Below are 16,093 nucleotides of genomic sequence, written 5' to 3' on the forward strand. Positions count from 1 at the left end.
TAAAATATGAATTACACAAAAAAAAAAAAAAAAAATCAAGAAATATTCCCAATATGACAGGTCAGAGAAAGAAATAAAATATGTGTTTTATTTACTTTCAGCTAATATATTATTTCCTACTTATGTTGGCACATTATTTGTTCAACTGCTTGGAAAGAAAAGGCAGATAGATTTTAATAACATATAAACGATATTGTAAAGCTAAAAGAATATAACAAGTTATGATTTTGCTAGAGATTCTATTTTGGTATATTGACTTGGAATTTGTTCTGATATACAAATTAAAAAAATATTTAAACAAAAATATCAGCCAATTATTTTTTCACATGAAAACCCAGTGCTATTTATGAAGTATTTAGCCTTTAAATATAATATATAGTAGCAGATTAAGCTTTTCTGTAGGTTCGTGGTGAAAATGATCTATATAGATGGACAATATGGCTGATGTTCAATGCCCTGAGTTTAGGAACCTGCAAAGAAAGAAAAGTGAGATTAGCATTCAATCTAGAAATGTCTGCAAAAAACAAGTTTGCAAACAAGTACACATTCTATGATTAATGGAATTAAAAGAAAGGTGATCAAAAAGTCATTGTATCATAACAAAAGTTCTGCTCTAAGAAGTCGAACGTTACTGCTGCAAGTTTTTAGATTCAGCTGTAAACTGTTTGCAGCTATATACATGTAATAAGAGCATCCCACTGTTTGGTTAAAAGGAATTTATAATCCTGAAAATAACATTTTTGCAGTTGTAAAAATGTAAGATTAAAAAATATTACTCACCCCCTCCTTAGTGCTGAGTCTCACATGCCACAGCCTCCAGTTCAGCCTCCAGTGATGTCACCATCCGAGCTGACATCACCTGCGATATCCTCCAATCCATTACTTCTCATAGAGAAACAATGTACTGGAGATGTGCATGCTCCTCCAATCAAAGGCTGCTATCAGAAGCATTTGATCCCTATACCGTTTTACTTGGTTTATAGGAGAAAGCCCTTCTAGCAGCTTTTGGGATGACAGGCGCTAGAGGTGGATTTCTAAAATGTTTTAATGTTTTACATTGCAGGGTTAACGTGACAGGACCACTGCACATGCACCACTTCAGTCACATGACGTGGTCTGGGTGACTATAATGTCCCTTTAGCTTATTCAGCACCACAGCAATTCACATTGCTATGTCGGTACACCTGAGAATTGCTAATACAGAAGTACCTGTATATTCATTAATATAAAGAAATCACTTATACATACATTTTGTTTTGGGGATATCACAAAATACACTTCTTTGTATACTTAAAGGCTTTATGTAAAATAATTCTCATACTAGTTATGAAATATAATTAATAAAAATTGAAAGTAAAAAAAAAAAGCCTTATCAGTTTTTGAACAGGCACTCCCAACCAACAAAGTAAAAGCAGAATGTGAATCAGGTAGTATGTGAATGTTGAGGATGTGAGTGCAGAGTGCATGATGTGAGCGCTATGTACTGGGTATGAGTGCAGTATGCATCATGTAAATTCTGCATATACATTGTGAATGCAGTGTGTAAGGTATGAACACTGCGAGTTGGATTTGAATTCTGCGTGTAGCGTTGAGCGCAGAGTAGGAATATCCACCAGTTGGTACACCTGGTATGACACAATCAGAAGCTGAAGCAAATTTCTGACCAAAAATAAAATTCTGTTTTGTAGTTCCAAAAGAGGCACTGTGGTAGAGAAGACCCCACAGGCAGCTGCCTCTTCTGTCTACTGGCTACTGAGTTTTATCACTGTGATCCGTTACTGAAAAATACATTAATATGTGTGCGTACATTATTGTGAGTTTTATCACTGTGATCCGTTACTGAAAAATACATTAATATGTGTGTGTACATTATTGTGAGTTTTATCACTGTGATCCGTTACTGAAAAATACATTAATATGTGTGTGTACATTATTGTGAGTTTTATCACTGTGATACGTTACTGAAGAATACATTAATATGTGTGTGTACATTATTGTGAGTTTTATCACTGTGATACGTTACTGAAGAATACATTAATATGTGTGTGTACATTATTGTGAGTTTTATATTATTGTGGAGCTCCATAATGCATTTACAAACATTCATTTTGTTGTAAGTTTTATTAGTGTGGAGCTCAGTGAGTTATTCATACACCCCGTGCATGAAGTTCTAATAAAACCCAACATTGTGCGTGCCTGGAAAAGAGATCCACGAAGATGAAAATAAATCATCGTTACTGAAATTGCTGCAGGAAGAGGTCACAAAGTCTAGCCAGACTATTCTCTAACTGCATTATATCCATGACATTCCAGGAATCTTGAAGTGAATTGAAAGTTTATGGAAAAGTACAATAATGAATCTTATACTCCTCACCTTACTTAAAACAAAACCATTATGGGCGGCAGACACTTACCTTACATGATGAAGAACTTTGCACTCAGAAGCAGATTAAAAGCCACCGTTTTGGCAAACAGGACTCTCATCCCCAGGACAGTCACACTCCGCAAGTTAACTCTTTCACTTCCTTGTGCTGGAAGACAGAAAAGTCGTGAGTTGTTTGCACACCGGATAGAGAGCTGATGGAAATTGAAAACTAAATTTTAAAGTTTATGTAAGATAGTTAGATAGTTTAGCTGGAAAAAAATCCCTTTTTTAACTTGGCTATTTCAGTTAGTTTATACAATCTGATTTTCAGTTTGTCACAACTCTTTGTGTAGTGAATTAACACTCCTGTGTCCTGTAGATTTAATACAACGGCTCTCAAATCAGCTCAGTTAAATATTGCTATTTTATAGTGACTTGTTTTTTTGTTAAAGGAACACTCCAAGCATAATAACCACTACAGCGCACCATAGTAACTTTCTTTAACAAATCTGTGTCTGTATGTATATATATATAGAGAGAGAGAGACAGAGAAAGAGAGAGACAATAGGTAGGTAGGCAGGTAGATAGATAGATAGATAGATAGAGATAGATTTACATTCTTCAAGCTTTTTGTGACATGCATTATGTTCACACATTTTTTGTTACATTCTTCTGCACTTAATAGACTCTTTATCGTTTACATTTCTGGAAAAAAAAATAGATTTTGCTTCACTAACCAGGAAGTTCCACAGTTTGTTGGTCGCATTGCTTCTGTTCTGTGCCACCTGCATCAACATTTTTGTCAAAATGTACTTCTTCTGACAAATACAAAAAAAATAAGAAATTACAAATAAACAAAAATAATCCCCACACAACCAAAACCAATAAAACAATGCCATACAGTTAACCTATAAAATAGCAGCAGCAAAGGGTGAATACATTGCAGTCAGTAAACTGGAGGAAATAAGGTACTGGATATTGAATAAAAGGCTATTTCATGTTTAAACATATGCTGCCAATAATGAAATAAATCTAAATAAATTATGAATTATTTTATTATTCTAAAAATCACTAAATCTCACTGTAGAACTAATGGTGCAAAGAGTCTGTGCACGGCACCCCCAAGTTGGTGTCAACCCGTTTTTGAGTGGTTTGATAAAAACTGGGGCTCTTCCATTGACTACAGCATGACTCCTCTACTTCTCCCATAAGGCACAAGTGAGCCCTTTAAAATTTGGATAGCTATAGAAATCGGATAGCCAAGCAGCAGTCAAGAGACTTGGCTTTAGACTACAAGAGAGCCCCCATTTTTGAAAACTGCATCAAAATGCTGCCCCCTGTTTATTTTCAAACCACCCCAAAATGTTTTGGCACAAGCTATTGGTATGCTGCAAACTGTAGTTATGTGGCTTAGATTGCCATTTTAATTAGCAATAATATAATAATAATATCTTTTTTATAAATGTGTAATAACAAAATTGGAATTTATCACTTAACATAGAGTTACTAAACTTTTCCCCAGCTACTGTTGGACTTCAGCAACACATATCATAAACACATATCATCTGGAAGAGTAATGGGGGAGCTGCAGTTGAACATCTTTTTTTGCGTGTTAAAACACTAGACTTAAAATATATGAAGAAATTTGTGAAAGTTCAATTTTTTTAATATAAGCAAAAGTAGAAACCTCATTGACTATACATTAAAGCATATATACGGTAGATCTGTCTATTACATATATACATATATATATTTTTGGGGTATAATTATTTCTGTATTTTTTTACATGAAATAATGGACTTATAATATATTGGGCCATTAACATATAAGTAACAATAAATCAGTTTACTACGCCATTGTTCATATTCCACAAATGGAAGGACGTTTACATTCGTCATAATACCTTCTTTATTATGCCTATTATATTTCTAAAGCAACTGTAGAGTAATTCGTACATTGTCAATTTCAAATTTCATCATCTTATTTTTGCAAAACTATTTTATCATCTTCCTCAGTTTATGATTGTATGTGAACTAGCAGCTGCAATTGAGATACCTTTTTGGTTCGAAACACCATCCTGTTCTGTCACCCATCTGCCTTGGTGCTTTGCATGGCACTGTACATCCTCTGCTCCCAACCCTTCAACATAAACTGAGCTGTATCTTCCCTCTGGAGAGAGGACTGCATTGGTCTTCACTGGTCCAAAGCTTTTCTGGCTGGAATTCATATAGATTTCCACATCCTTGGGATAAAAGTCTTTTGCCAGACAGGCAGTAATGGAGCCAACAGTCTGAGGTTTCAGCACAAACACAGCGGGTGGAGAAGGCTGATTGTCACCTAGTGCAGGCAGAAAAGTGTGATAGCTGTATAATTGTATTTATGATCATAGTTAAAATCAGAACTTAGAGCAAGTTCATGTTCCATTTTCTTCCTTACTATTTAACAGTAAAGGTATAAATAATCATTTACATTCATCTTCATAGTTGGTAGCAGGAATAATTAATCATTACAACTCACAGATTACAGGAGAATAATTTGCTTTCTACATACTCTTGTGTCAGTGATCAAAATAAAACATAAAACCAAAATAAAACATCACATGACGCACACAGCTTTTCTATTGCAATATGTTTTTAGAGTAATGAGCTAGGGTTGGGGCTAGTGGCCCTCAGTCAGATCAAGTCTCTGTACTTTCTGTAATCCCAAGACTGTTATGCGACTGTCTGCCGTTGTCCCCAGTGTCCATCAATTTTTATCAAAGCACATTATTGTTGTTCAAATACAACCTACAATAAACAGAATTGCAATGTCAAATATGAGGTATAAGCAAAGGGTTTCATGTGTGCCCATGCACACATTACCAAGGGACATTTTCATATCATTGTTATGTTTAGTTTACTATTGGAACTTTTATGTGACTGTTTTTTTTGGGGGGGGGAGTGGTGGAGGAACAAATAAAACATGACTGTCTTTATATAACCGGGCAGTCACTAGGCAATAGATGATTCTTTTAGTTTTTTTCATTACTACATTTTTAAGTAAAGTTTATAAATAAACTTTCTCTGGGTGCACACCTTAATGTAATATGCTGTACACTTCGATGGGGTTAATTCAAAATCTGAATGGCTAAAAAACCCAAACTGTGACTTTAGCTGATTTATAAAAAAAATTCAAATCAGTTATTTTAGCCTACATTTTCTGATTTCAGTTCTCTAACATTCAATATTTAGCGAATACATTGTTGCTAATATTGTCACTTGAACTTACAGTCTCAACTGAAATGATCCCTAAGATAAATGAGCTTTGTAGAACTCGGAAACTGGTTTTAGTTTAGTTATCTTTGTCATCTGTTTTTAGTTTAGTTATCTTAGTTATCTGTTTTTAGTGTGGTAACATTTTGAATACTGTTTGTTTACAAGTTGAAAATATTCCGCAATAAAGTTATTCCTACGAAAACTAACTTTTCTGAAATTGAGATTGTTATACTTTTGGTTTATGAGATTTTATCAATATTAATTGGATGACTTATTTAGATTACAAACAAATAGTGAAAAATACAGAGAGCCGTGTTAATGAAACGTCTGTTATTTGACAGACAAAGACAAACCGGTACAGTAGATTCCAAATTATTTTTTCTATAGTAGCCGTGATATCCTCTGTATAAATATATTCCAGTGTTGAACATATTTTCCTATTCACAGTCTCATGCATTCTAGCTCCACGGCCCTAGAGTCAGTACAGCAATGTTTATAATGTTTGGCTCACCTGCTTCCACCGTCAGTTTACTGCCTGATCCAAACACCAGCGATCTTGTGTATGTTGCACCAACATGCACAGTGACTCACTGCTTTGTAAAAAAAAACAACAACTGACTTATCTGATTCCACAACTAGCAAGTAAAACACCAGAGCCATGTTTATTTTTCTTTTTAGAAACGTCTTATCTTTTTTTTTTTCTGGTCGGTCAATTATATATTTTATATGTCACATTATGTTATTACAGTGACAGAATCCCAAAGAATTTCAGCACCAAACAGTAAAAGGTTTAAAGTGTTTTTTGTTTATTGGTTTTGTGAAACACGAGTGAGACATGGATGCCTGAGAGTGCAATGGAGATAACCAAGCAGTAACTATATCAGTTATTTTATATCCTGTAAATACAGTAAGTCACATGGAAGCTTTGTGTGGTTATGAAAAGTTCTATTCCTTCCTGAAGATCAGACAGTTATATGTCAGGAAACTGGGGTTATTGTGCAGGAAGTTGCTTACCTTAAACAGTCTTATGTTCCCCTGATACCAATAAAAACAACACATTTTCAGGTGCCTTCTGATGAAAAAAAAAACTATTTGGTGTGTATGCCATGTTAGATTTAACCCAACCTGTCCTGATTTATTTCACCTCTTAATCGCAATATTAAATGTTAGGTTTTATTTTTAGAAATACCTAGCCTAATTGGTTGATATTTGCCACTCCACCAGCGATACAGGTATTATTCCTCGCTCTCTCCTGGCAGTTCTCTTTTTTCTCATTTAAGGTGAGTTGTACTAGCTTTTTAACACTATAAGGTCAGAAATACATGTTTGTGTTCCCGACTCTCTATTGTTCCTTTAAGGAAAATAAGAATATAATGGCCTATATTAAATGAACGAATGTCTTAAAAAACAAATTTTCAAATATCAACCACAAATTTTCAAACACCAACCTTCTGTAATTATTGTTTTTAGGCCATCATCATGGGTTGACAGACTGTATACTGATACAGGGCCCAGCTGTGATCTGTGGCATATACGCTATGAAGTCTGTTTTTGAAGATATATATGTCCCCCCCTAGCATTGGTGGACATTGCAGGCCACATTCCTCCATAGCGGCACAACACTGGGAGATAGTCAAATCACTCCCTCCTGGTGTGAGAAAGCCCGGCAGTGCTTACCTAAGAGATTATTTGCTGAAACCAAGCGTGGTATCTGTGCATGTGCAGTCTTTCTATGTTTATGGCATGGCGTCTGTGTATGTAAATGTGTGTCAGTATGTATCTGTGTATGTGTATCTGTATGTGTGCAGCAGCTTGTCTTTGTGTGGAACTGTGTATATGTGTGTTACTGTATATGTGTGTATCTGTGTGTAGCAGTGTGTATCTGTGTGTGTTTATTGTGGCAGTGTGCATCTGTACTTGGAGTGTGTGTCTGAAAGGCATATTTCTGTGTGTTTGTGGGAATGTATTTGTGTATGAGTGCACATTTGTGCCTGTTAGTTTGCTTTTGGGGTCCCAGACAGGGGTTTTGTAATGGACCCCAAGTGTACTGATGTTTTACCTATGGACAATAATATAACAAATAACAGGAAGCAAGGTGAATGGTTAGAGTTAGGATCCACCTAGGGGGGTCTGCCTTGACATTGGCAGGTGGGCTCATCCTCTCATGGCCATTGGAGGCAACTAAAAAACCTCCATTTGTTTAAAAATACATAGGGATTAAGGAGAGAGCGCAGGTAACTTGTTTTTCTTTGGTTTACTATATATACTTATATATTACTATATAATGGGGCTGATGTGTACTGTAGTCATTTGCAGCCGCCCAGTGATGGGAGTGAGTGCAGGACTTATCTTTCTGCATTTGTACCCATTTTTTGTATCACTCAGCCTTGTTACAATGCAGCCTCCCATCCCATGTGTTCCCTATTAAGGGTTAATAATGTATAGGGGTGTATATAAAAAATACCCCTTTCTGTCTCAGTAGAGATTTTTGCCAGAGGCTCATGGAAGCAAGGTGAATAGTTAGAGTTAGGACCCACCTAGGGTAGTCTGCCTTGACGTTGGCAGGTGGGCTCATCCTCTCATGGCCATTGGAGGTAACTAAAAAATCTCCATTTGTTTAAAAATACATAGGGATTAAGGAGAGAACGCAGGTAACTTGTTTTTCTTTGGTTTTTACAATATAACAAATAATATGACAAACCTCCCAGTGGTCCTTTATTCATTCGGACTGTACCAGTTTTGTGGTCTATTCAAACTGTTCTAGGTTTGTTCCATGGTTTTTCTAATTTGGAGGAAACCAGGGAAATGCCCCCAGAAAGCACTGTACAAGCACATTAATAGATACACTTGTATATTGTGCTATGTAGAGTAATCTCAAAGCGAACCCCATGTATAAAAGAACTAAACTTAGTTTCATCATTGCATAGTTATCACTCTTTCTTTGCTGTACAGCAACCAAAATGGTTCAAGCACATATTGAAATAAAACATTGTTGTTTATGCTAAATAGAGATTTAACAGATGTAATGTTAACAGTGAGGACGGGACTATCAAAAGTAAAGTTACTGTATCTGTTTATGGATATTGGGATTAGACACCTCAAACATTTTCAGTGCAATAATCTCAATATAATGTATATTATATATTTTACTATTCCATTGTGTTTTGTTTGACACTTTTTATATAGGCAATTCAATACAATTTAAAATTAATGCTATTAAAGCTATGAATGTTATAAAAGTGTAAAAATGAAAAACTAAAACAATTATAAAAAATACAGAAGGATCTACCTGACATCTAACATCTTGCACGTGACTTTATTCCATTTTATTTTTTTTAAATATGAGTTAGGTCATGGAACCGATGCACGCACGTGATGGTTGTCTCATAGGAAGGTACTGTGTGTTGGAGTCCATGCACCCTCTCATGAAAGTACACTAATATGTGATTCACGTACAGTAGAACGCTTGCAGTAGTGTAGAAATACTATTGTATGTTTGTCTATTTCAAATATTGACTTTGAGCTTATTGTAAATTATCCTGATGCTACATTTGCTGCATACAGTAAAACCAAAGTAAAACATTTACAAACATGACTTATTTCGTTAACAAAAATGCTTTAAACTGAAGAAATATAAATGTTTTTATTAAATGAGTTATGTTTTATATAATTTTTTTCTGCATCAATCAGTAAGTATTCAATAAACTAGAAATTGTGTAGAGCAGACAAGTGAAGTGTAAATGTATCAAAACGTTTAAACTATAAAAATATGTGAGATTAATTTTCTCAATATATGTTGTCTTTGAAAAGTTGCAATTCTCTTGTCATTTATCTGCATTCCTATTTTAACTACTAAAACCCAAATAGTCAGTTCTAGTTCCCATCTCATGGTATTTACCATGTATTTAATAGAACAGGCATATAAATAACGTTATTCATGCAAATACAAAAAATATACAGTATGTATACAAATATAGCTTTGCTTATAACCTTATCAGTTGTAAATATTACTCAAACAAAACTCACTTACTTGGTAGGACTTGAAGATATGTTCCGCTTCCAAAAATGAGTGGATCACAGTCTAACCCTTGTGACGAAATATTGCTTTTATCACTTTAATTTTAAAGCCATCAATGAAAGAACATAATGAGAATCCACTGAGTTTATCTTGGAATGAAGATGAAGTCAATCTATGACATTGGAAATAAAACTCAAATAGGTTTCATATATATAATAAAAACATTATATAAATTAGACCAATTATGTTTGAGTTGTGAGCTTTGTGCTTTCTGTAAAATATAGGATGGTGAATTAAGATGGATTGGTATTAGGATTAATTTGAGAATATAAATATTGCAGTTAAAAGATGCATTTGAGGTTTTTTTTTCATATTTTCATTAGATAAAATATTGCAGGTTTTTGCACTGGTTTCAATAAAATATGTATCACCGTGTGCTCCCAATCACTGTGAAATACATCTGGTCAAATACACTAGTTCCATAGAAGCCTGAGAAAGGATGTGGATAGGCACAGGTGGGAGCATAAATGTATTTGAAATATAAGATTTTGCTGTATATGAAACGATGAAACCACTTTAAACACAATATATATATATATATATATATATATATATTTATTTATTTGTAAACATGTGTATATGTATGTGTATGTATATATATATATATATATATATATATATATATATATTTATATAAATATATATTGTGTTTAAAGTTTCGTACACAGCAACATCTTTTATTTCAAATATATTGCCTATCCACATCATTTCTTGGGCTTCAATGTATATAGTATGTGTATATATTAATTACATTATACATAGTTTCTGAATTAAGTCATTAGAGATTTACATTTCGACTTACTAGGTGGCATAGATATCTACGCCGTTGCTGAATAAATTTAATTTGGAAATAAGCTTAAAGAATTTATATATTTACTTTGACATATTGTAGACTGACTTCTGAGATCTTAGGATGTAATCTGCTCAGCTCTCTTAAACTACTGGATTTGTTCATCTTAAACTTAAATAGCTTTTTTTTTTTTTTTACAAAAAAGTGGATTTCTCCAAAGTGGCCTCTTCTCTATCACATGAACTGCAGGTGGGCACGTAATACCAAAGGTGACTCAGGAGATGCCCAGTATCCTGGAGCCCAAAGGGGTTAATCCTGTAATTCCCCCCTTTAATAAACTGTGACCCTCATAAAAGGCTCAAGAGGCGCCAGGTCTCATGAGACCTATAAATTAATTGTCCCCATAAGGAAACTGTAGTGAGGCTATTGAGTAATAGCAAGTTCAAGTTGTGCTCATGGTGATCACTCATATACTGTTCTTCATGAAGGCGCCCCAAGGCTAGACAAGGTTTATAAGCATAGCGATCACTGGGGATGGCTGTCCACATGAAATGCTTGCCTTCAGGAACCAGCTCTTGTTTTGTGAGTGTAGTTCCATTTTTATACAATTTTTTTTTACTGGGTTTTTATTGAGTTGTTTTTTCTGTTTCCATATATTACATGTGAGACATCCATATAAGAGCTGACATTGGCTATATCTCCATTCCCGAAAAGGATCTGACTGTCCATCCACCCTATATCCTCTGCAAGGATTATATTACCATAAGCCGTCGCATGAGAGCCAAAATATAGCTCCTTCCTTGTGAGTGTATTTCTAATTGCTTTACTTTTTACCTTTGGTTTTACAATATCAATATATCTTTTACAATATGCAATATAATTTAATAGCATTTGTAACCCCTAGTAACACAGAGCCGACACATAACAAGCTGAATCTTTAGGCTCCATCCCATGTGTTTTTTTTTTACTATATTAGTCAGCTGTTGTTTCACTATCTACACTATTGGCATATTTTCCATTTATTTGAGGATCCCCCAAGTGGAGTGCCTTCAACAGAGAGGTATGGTGGAACTTTTCAGATACCAACTGCTTCTGTTTTTAGAGCCAGATTTAAATGGCTCTGGAAAGTGTGAGTGTACACCTTTAAATTTACAGATTTTATTCCACTAATAATACAGTATACACTATGTTTTGTATTTCTCTTTTCTGCTTTTTTTGAGATCTGGAAATATTTGGACACTAATACAAGGTTTGTTATTTCAACTGTTTACCACAATAAATTAAAGTTACAGTTAAATAATGAATATGGGCTTAAAGTGCAGTCTTTCAGCTTTAATTTGAGGACATTCACATTCAAATTGGAGGATATTATGTAGCCCCCTTGTTTTAAAGGGAACAAAAGTAATTGGGCAATTGACTCAAAAGCTGTTTCGTGGACAGTTGTGGGCAATTTCTTCATTATTTCTTCACAAATTAAGCAGGTTAAAGGTCTAGAGTTCATTCCAGGTGTGGCATTCACAATTGGAAGCTTTTGCTGTGGTCAAAGAAGCCCTCAATGCAAGTGAAACTGGACATCCATGGAAAACAACATTGATGGTTGATCGTAGGATCCTTTCCAAGGTAAATAAAAAACACTTCACAATATGCAGCCAAGTGAAGAACACTCTCCGGGAGGTAGGCATATCATTATCCAAGCCTGCCATGAAGAGAAGCTTTCACAAGAGCAAATACAGAGAATTCACCACAAGGCAAACCATTCAGAAACATCAATAATAGAAAGGTTGGATTCAAATTTGTCAAAAAACATCTAAAAAAGCCAGCCCAGTTCTGGAACAGCATTCTTTGGAAAGATCAACCTGTACCAGAATGATGGGAAGAAAAAAGTATGGACAAGGTAAGGAACTTCATGATCTGAAGCATACCACATCATCTGTCAAACAGAAAGAGTGTGATGGCATGGGCACTGGGTCACTAGTGTTACTGCTTATTGATGACGAGACAGAAGCAGCTGTATGAATGCTGAAGTGTATAGGGATATATTGTCTGCTCAGATTCAGCCAAATTCAGTGAAGGTGAATTTATTTTACAGAAGGACAATGACCCAAAACATACTGAAAAAGCAATCCTGGTCGAGCATGCATTTCACTTGCTGAAGACAAAACTTAAAGGGAAACTCCAGTGCCAGGAAAATAATCAGTTTTCCTGGCACTGCAGGTTCCCTCTCCCTCCCACCCCAATCCCCGGTTGCTGAAGGTGTGAGAACCCCTTCAGTAACTTACCTGAGGCAGCGACAATGTCCCTCGTCGCTGCTTCCTCCTCCGCGCCGCTCCTCCTTCTGACTCCGTCGGCCGGTGGGCGAGACTGATCCCGCCCACCAGCCGAGGAGACCTACCGCGCATGCGGATTAGCGCTCCCCATAGGAAAGCATTGAAAATGAATTTCAATGCTTTCCTATGGGGAAATGAGCGACCCTGGAGGCCTTACACAGCATGAGGACGTCCAGCGACGCTCTAGCACAGGTCTATGAAGGAGGAAGTTCCCTCTAGTGGCTGTCTAGTAGACTAGTAGACAGCCACTAGAGGTGGAGTTAACCCTGCAAGGTAATTATTGCAGTTTATAAAAAACTGCAATAATTACACTTGCAGGGTTAAGAGTAGTGGGAGTTGGCACCCAGACCACTCCAATGGGCAGAAGTGGTCTGGGTGCCTGGAGTGTCCCTTTAAGGCAGAAAGACCCACGAACAAACAACAACTGAAAACAGCTGCAGTAAAGGCCTGGCAAAGCATCTCAAAGGGGAAAATCTAGCTGTGGTGATGTCCAAGCATTCCACATTTGCCTGCAAAATAGTCTCAATAAAAAAATTAAGATTTTAATTATGATTGTGTTTTTATCCAATTACATTCGAGCCCTTGAAATAAGGGGACTGTGTATGAAAATGGTTGCAATTCCTAAATGTTTTATACAATAATTTTGCTCAACCCTTTCAACTCTAACTGACAGACGCACGCAGTCACTGACCAACACACACACATTCACTGACTGACACAGACACACATTCACTGACAAACACACACACATTCACTCACAGACACACACACACATTAACTTAGACACACACACTTACAGACACACACACATACACACTTACAGACACACACACACTTAGACACACACACACATTCACTCACAGACACACATTTCCACCAACACTCACAATTTTTTTTTTTTTAATTTTATTTTAAATCCACCCAGCCTTCCAGCTGGAGTGAATTACTTACCTGCCGTCCAGTGGGCAGGGGGCGGACAGGCTGAGTAGACGGCGAGGGAGCTTTAATCTCCCTGCTCAGCTCCCTCACGCACCGCTTAGTGATGCCGGGAGCTGGAGTGACGTCAACCTGGGCCTATGGCCATTGCGGCTCACAGGGCATTAGCAAAAGTACAAACATTTATTGAGATACAGCATAAAAATCCTTTGCTCTACAGGCATCAAAAGAGAAGGATTTATGTAGCTTGTGTCAGAAAAAATATATAATTAAATTGTGGTTTAAAGAGCGGCATGGACAAGCACCTTAGCCGTATCAGGTGTTAAATAGGGTCAGATGCTGCTATGTTTTTGAGATGGAAGCGGCAGGATTTGGCGATTGATTGGATGAAGTAGATGATGAAGTTGAGGGATGAAGTAGAGGTCGGAGTCAATGAAAACACCTAGGCCGCGAGCCTGCGAGGTAGAGCAGATAGTAGTGCCATTGATTTGGAGAGAAACTGACAAGAGAGTAGTTTATCTACTGAAGTGCCCATGTGGATAAAAAGTGCACATGTGGATAAATTTACGTGGGTGAAACCAACCAGTAAATGCAAGACAGATTTTCCAAACATAAGTCCACCATAGTATGGGTCCTTTAGACTTAACTATTCCTGCTCCCTACTACAATTTAAAATAATTGAACATATACTTGAAACTAAAAGAGGGGGAGACAAAGTAAAGAGGTTGAAATTGCAGGAGGCCTTTTTGATTAGGGAATTGGATGCACTGTCCCCAAAAGGCCTTAAGCAGGAATATTATTTGTCAGATTTCATGCGATTTGGTGCTGTATGTTTTTTTTTAATCTTGATTGTTTTTATTATTTTTTAATTATTTAAAATTATTTATTATTTTTTAATTATTTTTAAACCAACCGCAATTTTTTTTTCAAGTACATCAATTCTAAAAAAACAAAAAATGAAAGTGTAGGTACACTGGAAACAGAGTTGGGTTTATTAGCTAATAAAGACCAGAAAAAGCTGAAATTTTAAAGAACTATTTTTCTTCAGTATATATTAATGAGGATGCTATGGCAAGAGATATGCAAATGATTGCTGCAAAAAACTTGCAAATAACTTGTGATTGGATAACTCGAGACAAGGTGCTACAGCTATTAAAGAAAATTTATGTAAATAAAGCTCCGGGGCCTGACGGTATTCACCCACGAGTACTTAAGGAGCTAAGTGAGGATATAAGTAAACCTCTGTATTTAATTTTTCAAGATTCTTTTGTTTCAGGTGTTGTACCGGAGGATTGGAGGAAGGCAGATGTTGTTCCTATATTTAAAAAGGGTTCAAAATCATTGCCTGGAAATTATAGACCTGTGAGCTTAACTTCTGTAACTGGGAAAATATTTGAAAGGCTATTAAGGGATAATATTCAGGAATTCATTGGGAAGAACTTTGTTATTAGCAATAATCAGCATGGTTTTATGAAACATAGGTCATGTCAAACTAACCTAATTGCATTCTACGAAGAAGTAAGTAGAAGTATAGATCAGGGTGTTGCAGTGGATGTGATCTACTTGGATTTTGCCAAGGCATTTGATACGGTTCCTCACAATAGATTAGTCTTCAAACTAAAATAAATTGGTCTACATGAATATTCTTGTTATTGGGTAGAACATTGGCTTAAGGATAGAGTACAATGAGTTGTAATTAATGGTAAATTTTCAGGCTGGACAAAAGTGGTAAGTGGTGTCCATCAGGGTTCTGTTTTTGGACCACTTCTATTTAACATATTTATAAATGATCTTGAAATAGGCATTGAAAGCCACGTATCAGTGTTTGCAGATGACACAAAACTTTGTAAAGTAATAAAATGTGAGCAGGATATTGCTTTGCTGCAGAGAGATTTGGATAGATTGGGGGACTGGGCACTAAAATGGCAGATTAAATTTAACGTAGAGAAATGCAACGTTATGCACTTCGGGGTTAAGAATGCACAAGCAACTTACACACTAAATGGTAGTGAATTAGGGATAACCACACACGAGAAGGATTTGGGAATTGTTATAGACAACAAATTAGGCAGCAATATGCAATGTCATTCTGCAGTTGCTAAGGCCAGTAAGGTTTTGTCATGTATAAATAGGGGCATACATTCTCGGGATGAAAATATAATTTTGCCTCTTTCTAAATCGCTGGTAAGACCACACCTTGAATATGCTGTGCAATTTTGGGCGCCTGTTCTAAAGAAAGATATCATGGCTCTAGAAAAAGTCCAGAGACGAGCTACAAAATTGATAAAAGGAATGGAGCATTTTAGTTATGAAGAAAGGTTAAAAAAATTTAATCTGTTTAGT

The 16,093-nt window shown here is 35.9% G+C and overlaps 1 protein-coding gene across 1 annotated transcript in view; it reads right to left on the minus strand.

Moving 5' to 3' along the window:
• Positions 1-204: 204 nt before the first annotated feature.
• LOC134612131 (immunoglobulin epsilon heavy chain-like) overlaps positions 205-16,093 on the minus strand; it is a 32,782-nt gene continuing 16,893 nt past the window's right edge. The window contains exons 3-8 of the mRNA XM_063456508.1: positions 10,069-10,126; positions 9,650-9,732; positions 4,421-4,702; positions 3,103-3,183; positions 2,415-2,531; positions 205-470 (exon numbers count right to left, since the gene is read on the minus strand). Coding sequence (XP_063312578.1) covers positions 2,416-2,531; positions 3,103-3,183; positions 4,421-4,702; positions 9,650-9,732; positions 10,069-10,126 — 620 coding nt within the window. The 3' untranslated portion in view covers positions 205-470; position 2,415. The remainder of the gene's footprint in view (positions 471-2,414; positions 2,532-3,102; positions 3,184-4,420; positions 4,703-9,649; positions 9,733-10,068; positions 10,127-16,093) is intronic.

This window comes from Pelobates fuscus, chromosome 5, assembly GCF_036172605.1.
Source record: "Pelobates fuscus isolate aPelFus1 chromosome 5, aPelFus1.pri, whole genome shotgun sequence".
NCBI classification, from domain to species: Eukaryota; Metazoa; Chordata; class Amphibia; order Anura; family Pelobatidae; genus Pelobates; species Pelobates fuscus.